Source organism: Crocodylus porosus, unplaced genomic scaffold (assembly GCF_001723895.1).
Source record: "Crocodylus porosus isolate Cpor-Errol unplaced genomic scaffold, CroPor_comp1, whole genome shotgun sequence".
NCBI classification, from domain to species: domain Eukaryota; kingdom Metazoa; phylum Chordata; order Crocodylia; family Crocodylidae; genus Crocodylus; species Crocodylus porosus.
This window is the reverse complement of record NW_017728943.1, coordinates 60,171,346-60,182,036: the sequence shown is the minus strand read 5'-3', so window position 1 is coordinate 60,182,036 and position 10,691 is coordinate 60,171,346. Positions and strand designations below refer to the sequence as shown.

The 10,691-nt window shown below is 41.7% G+C and overlaps 1 protein-coding gene across 1 annotated transcript; it reads right to left on the bottom strand.

The window, feature by feature from the left end:
- Nucleotides 1–2,408: 2,408 nt before the first annotated feature.
- On the bottom strand, nucleotides 2,409–10,685 carry SERTAD4 (SERTA domain containing 4). The gene is made up of 3 exons (XM_019549434.1): nucleotides 10,537–10,685; nucleotides 9,373–9,488; nucleotides 2,409–5,519 (listed from the first exon to the last, which is right to left on the bottom strand). Exons 1-3 carry the CDS (start codon nucleotides 10,682–10,684, stop codon nucleotides 4,779–4,781), a joined length of 1,005 nt encoding a protein of 334 aa, XP_019404979.1. The 5' UTR covers nucleotide 10,685; the 3' UTR covers nucleotides 2,409–4,778.
- Between the last annotated feature and the right edge of the window lie 6 nt (nucleotides 10,686–10,691).

Below are 10,691 nucleotides of genomic sequence, written 5' to 3'. Positions count from 1 at the left end.
GTGCTCCAACCAGCCCCATCAGCGTGTACACATGCATTGCTACAGACTAAAGAATGCCACTGTAGGATAGAACTTTTGTTTCCAAGTACTAACCTATGGTGGAGTTAATAAGTTTACTGTAGGCTAATAAGGCCACGTGTAGACTCTGAGACTTTACCACAGAGCTAATTAGGCAGCTCCACAGTAAATATCTTGTGTAGATGCACGCCCTGTATATATTGAGGAAAAATAGGCTGGAGGGGGCGGAATTCCCCACTGAAATAAACTATGCCTTTCAATGGGAAATTTATTGTCTAGAGGAAAGTGATCCCAGAGATAAAACAAAACTTTTATTCTTATCGCTGATAAAACAGACACAACAGAAACCTCTTTTTCTGCTTCTGTTTTCTAGTGTATTGTAAGAATACAGAGGTTAAGTGAAGGCAGCCGAAAGTCACAATGCTCTATAGTGTTAAGTTCTTATGAGTAAAAATATCTTATGGTACAGAAGAAAACAATCCCTCTACAGATAAGCTGTTCTGACCATTTCTCTCAGGCAGATAGATTGATATCTAGTTCAGGAAGATGCATTTAGCATGTATGCAAGAGACATAGAAGGGAAAGGAACTAATACGATCTTGAAAAAGAACTACTTTTTGAAATTTGTGCTATCAGAAAAGGTGGTTTTGGTATTGAATATGCATACAAAAAAAGCCTTGGCTGATTTATATCCTTAGTATAACTTAGTATAACTTTAAAGCACTACAAAGCAAAAATGTATCAACAGAACCCATTAAGAAAAGCAAAGCTGAAATTCATAACAGTATCTCTTGTATTTTTGGTAATTTCCCTGGCTTGTTTCTGATTTCCCTCCTTTTCCCTTTAACAAAACAATAGTTTGTGCCTTCAAAAAGTAGGTAGGAACTCTTAGCATACTGCTAGACCTTGGCATTTACTTTCATAATTTGTTATAGCTTGTGAAGTAAAGTAAAGGGAAAAAAACCTAAGGTATGTTTATGTAAAGCCTACATGCTAGCTGTGTGTGTGCTAACTCTGGAACCTGGAAACAGTATAGATAATGCTGCTATGCAGGCTGCAGGCAAGCTAATAAGCCCTGTCAGTAGGACTTAGTTACCCAGGCACTGCTGTGCTAATGCAGCTAAACTGTTCCCCATCCAAGAGCTAGCACTGGGTGTCTGCACAGCATTGCCTTGCACGACATAGACTTATCCTTACTTCACACTGCCACTCTCAGAGAATAGATATAATCAGAATAGATAATAGATTTTTATACATTTTATATCTCCTCATTTTGTCTGATAATAGGGGATCAAGGTGCTAGGTGCCTTAATAATACTATATATAGTACAGCATATACTGCATATAATAAAGATACCTGAATAGTTTGCAGGGTTAGGTTCCTTAGCTCCCTACAGAGGTGGAGGTTTGAGAGTAGAGAGGTAATTAGCCATGTTTGTCTGAAGTCAGGCAGAACGTGGGGTAGATTTGCACCTTATAGACAAAGTAAATCAGGAGTTTGGGGTATACTTAGAGCCACAGTTAATGGCTATGCTCTAACTAATCATTGTGCCTTCATTTCAGTTGGCGTCACTTCTCCGTTCAACTCTGTGGGACCACAGCTGTTCTCCACCTGAGAGGAGAGGCGGTACTGTTTAAAATAAAAACTGCAGCAATCGAACTGTGCAGCTTATCATTCACTTGGCAACTTAACCAGGTTGTGAACTGTGCTGATCACATGTAAACACAATCCATAAAATCATTGCCATAAAAAAGTTTCTACATGGGAAGCACTTTTTCTCTAATGGGTCTTTTTCTTTGATGTGGAAGAGCATGCCACATGGGCCAGAGTCTGGGGGGACACCAGTGGCTGATCGCTGACCCCAGGAATAGCGGCAGCAAAACCGGAAGTGCCAGCAGCAAAACCAGAAGTGCCACTGGAGCTTCTCTGAGCACCCCCATTCACCAGCCAGTGTCAATCTCAGGGGGGCACTGGCTGCTACTTCACTCGGCACCCCCTCTTCCCAGCTGGTGATGGCCAAGCTCCGGGGGGGCATGTGCCCCCCATGCGTCGCCCATACACAGAGTTGATGACACTCAACACCTCACAAGCGTATAATGCTCTATGGGCTTAGGTGCTAAGAGAATGCTACAGTTTGCAAAATTTGGCCAAATGCTGGTCTTTGCAATACCCAAGCACTAAATGCCCAGCTTACACTTCAAACATATCTGCTACATTTTTTAGCATATCTTAAAATTGTGCTCCAGAGTACAGCTTAGAACTCTGTGTTGGTCCATACCTGTGGTACAAGAAGATCATTTAATGTAAATCCCTGCAGTACAGGAACACGTTCCAAATTTATTTGGGAGAGGAAAAAGGAAAAAAAAGGATCCAGTAGCCATTAGAGGTATAAAATTAAAATGAATTTTGGTCATTTTAATAAATATATATCAAGGAAACCTCACTTTACTACAACAAAACATTAGTATACAAGCATCTAATATTTAAGCTGAAAACATCAAATGTTTATCAAAGACTGAGAAAAAAAAAAGAGCAGACATTACTAGACTATCTGGGTATAACACAAGAAAAATCAGCTTTTAAAAAATTGGTCCTTGTGGACAAATGCATAAATTATGATCCTACTCATACACTGTATGAATGAGATCTATACTTAATATTATTAATAATAATAAAAAAGCTTCCCTCTTGGAGAAATCAGGTGGGCTCCATTCTTTGTTGCCGAATTCCTGTTACAATTATATCCCTTACAAAGTTTCCAGTTTCATGTTACAGACAAAATAAAAGCTATCTGAGACTTTTCCCCCCCACCATCACTTCCCATGCATCCTATAGGGAATATTGCAAAGGGTGTGAGGTTGCTTTAACTGGCAAGCTTTTAAGGGTGACTGCTGTACTTATCAGTGGAAGATGCCCTATAACCTTGACTCTGGGGCACTGCTATTACTTGCCATTAAAAGTAATAATGTCAGGGAAGAATTAAGACAATGTCCTTGGAATCCAGGGTGGACAGTCTACTGAAGACCCAGTACAGTGATGAATTAGAGCCTGACTCAGTGCTGCTAAAATCCACAGGCGCTTTCCTGCTGATTTCAGTGAGAGATGGAATGTGCAGGTAGGCTGGAATTCATTCTAGTGGACCACTCTCAAGTCCCTTGTCTTCCTTACTGCAACTAATCTGGTCCCAAGCACATGGATGAATTGCATCCGTAGTAAAAAGTGGGACGCATGATTACAGCTGATTGTTTCTAGGGCAAGACCAGTGTGAAAGAGATACAGTTTGGATTTGCAATGTCCCCAAGCACAAACAGAAAGTAATTAGGCATCGTATGTGACTTGGATTTCACTGTTATGCACAGCACTTCCTGCCAGTTGTTGTGGGGGACCCCAAAATGTGGTGGATCCAGGACACACAATATTCTTAGTGTACCCTTGAACACCATATTAAGTATGGTTGCAAAAATGTGCATTTTAAAATGGTACAACCAAAACTGACTGAATTTGTCCCTAACTATTGAAACCTCCACCCATTTCTCCAAAATAATCTTTTTTTTTTTTTTTAAAGTAAAACCCATACATTCATTTCAGATAAAATTTTATCGCCACATCATTTATTAACATTGTGCTCTTTGTTCTGCTTGTCTTTTAAAAACCAACAGCAAAAGTCATATAAAACCCCTGCATGCTTTTGCAATCTAAAAGAGAGAAATTATGCGAAACAGAATAAAATATAAAACATGCCACTGGTTCATGAACTTCATTATACAAAAAAGCCCCTGCAACAGACAGTTGCCATAGAAATGCTCAAGCATCTAATGCTTGTTTACAAGAGACATCTCTCTATTGTTTCCTAAATCCCTTCCTAAGGATGGCAAATCAAAAAGCAATCGAGCATCAGAAAGGAAGAATACAGATGTTTCAATAGGAAGTTCAACTTGATATTTCAAAGGCTACAGATTTTTAATAAAATTGATCCACCCTGGTTTTTTTTTTTCTATTTAGGTTAAATCCCTGCTGTAGCGCTGATTTTATACTTAATTTTCACACTGGCAAAAATTAAGATAAAAAAATAAGGCACAAAAAATATCTGCCCTGTATAACAACAAACCACCATACACCTCATTACTGATTGCAGCTGAGCTGAAAACATGCAGTGATTGTGCTGTATGTGGTGTTTCTGATTAAGATCCAATGAACAGGTATTTCATTATGTTACATCCTGACTTTTGTCAGCCGAATAAGAATGAATACAGGAATTTAACTGTGTCAGTATGAGTATGTAGAGTTAATTCCCCAACCACCATAACCAGTCTTTCCTCACAATGAACATTGTCTTACAAGAAGTAGACCACCCTTGTTGGTAATATCAATTTGTTTACCAAACATCTAATTAATTGGTAAGCATAATGGGGGTTCCTTTTAATTAATGGCAGACTTCTTGAGGGAGGGGATATATAAAAGGGTATGTTTTCCCCAGCTGGCTTGTTGGTATTTTCAGTAACGAAAGCTAAACTATAATTGTAAGCAATAATTCAACTGTGCTCTTTATGAAGTCTCCATATTTATAAATAGCTCACTGATGTTGATCATACAGATGCTTTAGGCAATCTGCTCTCCAGTCATTTAAAACTATACACATAACGTTTGTGGCATGATTGTATCAGTTGTACAAAACTATAAAAAATCCATTCAAAATACAATTTTGATAGATAACTGAACATGCCGTGCATGCGTCAAAGTTACAGCAAAAAAGGGTGTCTCATATTTTACTTCCTTTGCTGCAGCACATTTTGTTACTTGGTAAAGATTCCTTTTTCCTCAAGGATTTTTTCCAAGATTCACTTATGTTGCTCTTGTCATTAGATCCAGTCTCAAAATAATCATAAAATTTGCCTTTACATTCAAGAGCAAGGTCACCTTTCATCGGTTCACAGTTTAGAGTGACACCATCTCGTTCAGTTTCATTACCTCCTTTCTCATCATTTAATTTTGCCTTTTCCTGATTACCATGAGACCTGGCATTAGTAATGAATATTTCATTAGCAAGTGTATGGTCATCACTCCTGTAAACAGGGGCATTGCCAATGCCATAATCCACCTGTTGGGAACAACTTGGCAAAGAGATAGGGGAGGAGGAGGAAGAGGAAGAGGAAGAATTTTCCCCATTAGTATTAACAGAGAATGGCAAATTTAAATAGTGACTGCCACACTCTTGATAAAAGCAGCACGTATGGAACTTTTCACATTCCTCTTTTGCCATCCGGAGACGTTTTCTATAGGGACAGTCTTGTGACATGAACCATTCTTGTGCTGAGGTGTTGCCAAAAGAGCAAGCAGAGAAGCACCAGTTGTTTTGCATGATAATTTCTCCATGGATTCTCTTCATTAAATTGTTTATAAGGACTGATCTCCGCAGGTAGACTTCAGGATCATCAATAAATTTTAATTTTTCCAAAGACATGTAGAGAATATGGGCCCGCTCCTCAAAAACTGAGATTGTCTGAAAATGGAGACAGAAAAGACAGAAAAGAATGAGCCAATTTCACTTCATGCAATTATAGAATTAAGCACTTTATTGACAGTGTACAAATCCACTGTTTTACACTTAGAGTGCGCCAGAGTTCCCAAGTGATCTCAACCCGGGCTACGAGCTTTGTACATCCATATATTCCAGGGCCCAACTGTTCCTGACCAGCATCTGAACTGAAAAAATAAAAGACTAAGCATTCTGTATGTGTAAGCAAGCATACAAAAATCCAGGTTTCTGAGTGTCCAAACACTAGTTGTAAAAATCTGACTCTTTATTTTCTGTATGGGTGACCTCCATTTGCAATTCCTCTGCATTGATATACCAATAATGTATGGAGAGATTTTTTGTGAACAGAGCGGAACCTATGCACTGCTGGATTTCTCCAGTGTCAAGCTGAAAGGTGGATTCTCACTATGTGGCCATCACAACAAGGGCCATCTAAAGTTAAACAAGGATCAGTCAACAGCCAGTTCACGTGTCAGAAGTGACTGAGCAATTAAATAGGCTGTTGCAATGAGGAGTCTCCATTAACCAAACTCTTACAGTGCGATTGTATACAAAAATGTGTGTAGTGACCAAAAAACCAATCCAAAATGATTGCAGCATCTGGAGTGCAGCTGTTGGGCTGAGTGATACACCCAGCCATCCATGGGACTAGTGGGAACATATATAGACAGGGACGAAGTCAGAAAACTAAAAAGGATGGGATTTGTAAAAAAAACCCTGGCTCTAAGCCCACAAATTTGTTCCCTCTTCCCTGTTTCTTCATAGGGCTTCCTTCTCAGAAGTGGTAGCATGAACAGGTTACTACTCCCAGGAGGCCATGGTTTCTTCACCATGATCCTTACCCTGGGAATCAAAGTACAGAGGGGTAGTATCTGCTACTGTAAGCAGCATTGACTAATTTCCATTTTTAGAACAGGAAAATTTGCGTAGGAGGAAAGAAACACATCACAAAGAGCCTGCTCTGATTTTCCCCATCTGCAGCCTGGTCATTCCTCCTTTTCCCATGTGGTTTCAGAATTTTTGCAGTGGGAAAGGGTGGCTATAAGGAACTGGGGAGCTTGCTACACAGCTCCTTTTCAGTAGTGCTCAGTGCCCATCCACCATGTGGTATTTCCCACAGCCTGCTGCTGTCTGCCCTGCATAGAACAGTAGAAGCACAGGTCATTTCAGGAGCCAAAATTAGCACTATTTTTCAAACAAGTTCACAACCAGAACTTTCTTCTCTGGTGTAGTAATTTTCTACAATACATTTCTAGCTTTAAATTAAATTAACTCCATAGGTTAACCAGAGTCCTTTATGCCCTGCTGTAGAAATAATCCATTAGCTCATTAAAGACTTCAACAAGCCTTGCACTGTGACTGAAAAGCACTAGACCTGTGCCATGAAAGACCACCAGTAGAAGCAAGTTCCAAAGAACTATTGGTGTGAATACGCTGCCACCCAGATCTTACTGCAGCACCAACTCAACAGGTCACACGCACGGTGGCTAGACAAAAGGGAAAAGGAAGTCTGAAAACATGCCTCTTTCTTAGTCCATATGAATGGGGGAAAAGAGGAGTATAAACATATGTGAGCAATTCAAGTAAGCCTGGGGGAAATATCTCCCTTTGTCTCTCCCCCTAGCAGTAATGTTGCAAATTAGAAAATCTACTTGTGCTTGAAAGAATAAACTGGTGACCTCAGATTTCCTACATGATACGTTTTTGCAATAGCAACAGAACGATAACATAAAACAGACTTACTGTGGAACTCAATGCCTATATCTGGTCTTCACTTTAATCCCTCCCTCCCTCTCCCCCACAAAAAAAAAATTGTCTGCCCCTTTCCAACAAAGACATATTCATTATGGGGAAGGAGGGAAGTAGACAAGGAGGTGAAAAACCACAAGGACAAAAGAAATGGTGGCAATTAGAGGCTTTTAAAAATATGCTATATGCAAGCACATTTTTTTTTAATAGAGCTAGTATATTATATAGATTGAGTGACAGAGTGAACTGGGGAAGTACTAATAGGATAGGCTTCCATCTCCAGGTCAATAAATTACTAGAACCAATGCCTTCAGTAGCTGAAAACTGGTACTCTGTGATTGGTGTTCTCAGATTTCTGGAGGGATCTTGTAACTGCTCCACACCAAGGGTACACACAAGCATTACATTTAGACTGCCCTAATCACAGTTAGGGCAATCTAAAGGCCCCACGGCTCAAGCATGCACAGGGCTTAGGTCACCCCAGAAATGGCGTGTCCCAATCTAGAATTAGTTCTGATCTGAGGTGACTTAACTTTAGATTGGCAGAGTGTTAAGCCAACCTAACGAGGTTTAACACAGTCTAGTGAATGCTTGTATGCGTTCACAGCACAGGCCCAGGGCTATGCAAGTCCAGCCACTCTCCACAGCCTCAGGGTGTACTGTTTTTATGCCCCCTGTTCCCAACCCCTAACTCTGACCAACACCCCCTTGCCTCCCCCTGGGACCAGGCAGACTCCTCCTCCTCCCCCCACCACAGACCTGTCAACTCATCGCAGACCCAACAGCCTCCCTTGGACCCAACAGCCCAGGACCTGAACCACCAGCCCCTCTTGTACAAGCCTACTAGGCTCCTACCACCTCCTCCCAGCAAGCAGTGAATACTTGCATCCACTGCTCCTGATTCATGTTTAGGTGGCTTAAATTAAGCTGCATAAACCTGAGCTAGATCCTACAAATGCTTGTTCACATCTAAGTGAATATTTGTCCATGGGACTTTCCACCACAACTATCAACCTTCTCCTTTCAGGTCTGGGGTTGTCAGCAAATATGAACAAGAAGATAAACTACCTTCTCATTCCTACAGGTTACCCCTCCAAGTAAGAGCTGAGATATATTGCAAGGCAGTGTGGGAAGCTCACTGTCCTTGCTTTAATCATTCTGTAGCTGAAGACAGGACTTCTGTCTCCAGGGCTGTCAGAATAACACTTGTTAAAGGCACTCATTTAGAGATTTTGAAAATAAAATACACTGGTGGAGGGCTTATCTATCTTTCAGATACGACATCTGTCTCTACATATCTCTAATGCAGCAGCCACAGAAACCAGAAATGATTCTGCCAGGTGATTACCCCCTCAAGTTTCAGGATGCCTTCCAGAACAAAACTGAGGATGCTCTATAGTCTATACTAAGCACGTTTTGAACCCTTAACAAGAAGGAGCATAAACAATTTTCTAAATCTTTCATGTAACATCAGATTTTAATTAATGCTTTCACAAACCTTGGAAATGTTATCTATAACCCCACTTTTGCCTCTGTTTAAGAAATATAAAAATATGCTGTTTGACCTTTAAAACTGATCTTTTGAATAAGAATAAATATTGCAGCAGAAAATACTTTCCTTTTAAGTGATTCTGCTTTTATGTTAGGTCAGTATACCCATGCAGAACCTACCCTGAAACTTAATGATGAATGAATGAATTAATGAACGAATGGGAAATTATAGGGTCTTTTTTTTTAAAACATACTTAGTGGATTTTAGCAGGCAAACTAGACAGGTGTCCCCCTCCCCCCATGAACATAGTGGAATTGTTTATGAATACATTTATATGGGAAAAGGAAGTGATTCAGAGTATTTATATTTCCTATTATCATCGCTGAAGGAACCCCTTTGTTTCTTAAAGTATTTGATGACAATAAATAACACAATTAAGCCAAAAATGTGTCAACTGTTTGATTTTATACAAACAGCTGGATCATTGTCACCATTTTGGTAGAGTATTTCTGCTTTGAGCAAGTATTACTAAGCATCTAAATCTCTTAGTAAAAATAATGATTATTAAAAACATACTTTATGTGCACAGCTGCTGAGTGGTGGATGAAAATCCTCTTCTTCCACATATTTCCTTTTAAAGTATGTGATCTTAGATGTTGTTATAGGATTTGAAATTCCCCTGTAATGTGAGCCTGTGGGTAATAAATCAGATATGACAAATGACATGCGGCTTGCCGGAGGTTCTCCAAACAAAATACTTTTCATTTTCCTTCTCGCTGCAGGATATCACCACCACATATCTTTATATATTTGTTGTGATCAAAAACAAACTTCTACCTTACTAACAAATAAATCCTTAGATGTGTCAGTATGGGCGGCCGAAGGTCATGCGAACAGCACCGGAAACTGATGCGTCTGGCATATATAGACATTCTCATACATTTTGGTTTAGAAAAACTTGCATTCCCACTTTTCCAGCTAGTCAGGCAAAGAGCTGCGCTCCTCAGTGTCTTGCGTTCAGATGCCAGGGGCCCGAGTTAAAAGAAGTTTTACATTGCAACGTCGAAATAAATTCCAAGCAACCATAATAAATTCGGTCGTGGACAATCTGTTTCAGAAGGGCTTTTATTTCCCCGGGGTGGGGGAGGGACCACAAAGGAACTTGTGAAATGACAAGAGAGAGAGGATGTGGTCCAGTAAACAAACAGGAGCAGCTTTTAACTACCTCTGGTGGCAAAGAGGGGGGGATGTAACATCTCTGCATGGAGCATTATATTTTACAGCAGCACCCATCATTACTCCCTACCTTCACCCGCATGCCCGCACTGGGCAAGACCTGCGCTGAGCCGGGTTACAATCCAGACTGTCTCACCCTCCCTGACACCCTTCTTCCCAAGCCCCCTTGGCTCATTAAAAACCCACCCCGGGGCAGCCGGAGCCCTAGGGCGGTTAAGAAACCGGGGCTGGCTGCCCACCCGTGTGCCAAGCGGGGCTCGTGCACCCTAAGCACCACCGAGTGGAGCGTGGGGCCGCTGAAGCCCTGCCCGGCAGTGCCCGCTGAGGGGGGCAGTGGCTTCGCTGCCACCTGTCTTTGCATCCCCTCCCCAGGCCTGCGGGGCTGGCTGGTACCAAGGGGCCCCCAAGCAGCCCCCTCCTCACACTGCCCAGAGGGCTGCTTCTTTTTTTGGCAGGGGAAGGGACTGTGCGAGCACCCCCCGTGGCCCCGAGCAGGGCGCGTACCTGGCAGGGGCTGGCAGGGCGCCCCGCCCGCGGGCTGCGGGGCCGGGCCGGGCTCCGCGGCGCTGGCCTTGCTGCAACAGTGCGGCTCCCACAGGGGCTGGGGGAAGGCGGCTCCGTCCGAGACAATGGGCTCGCAGAACCTGTTCATGGGCAGC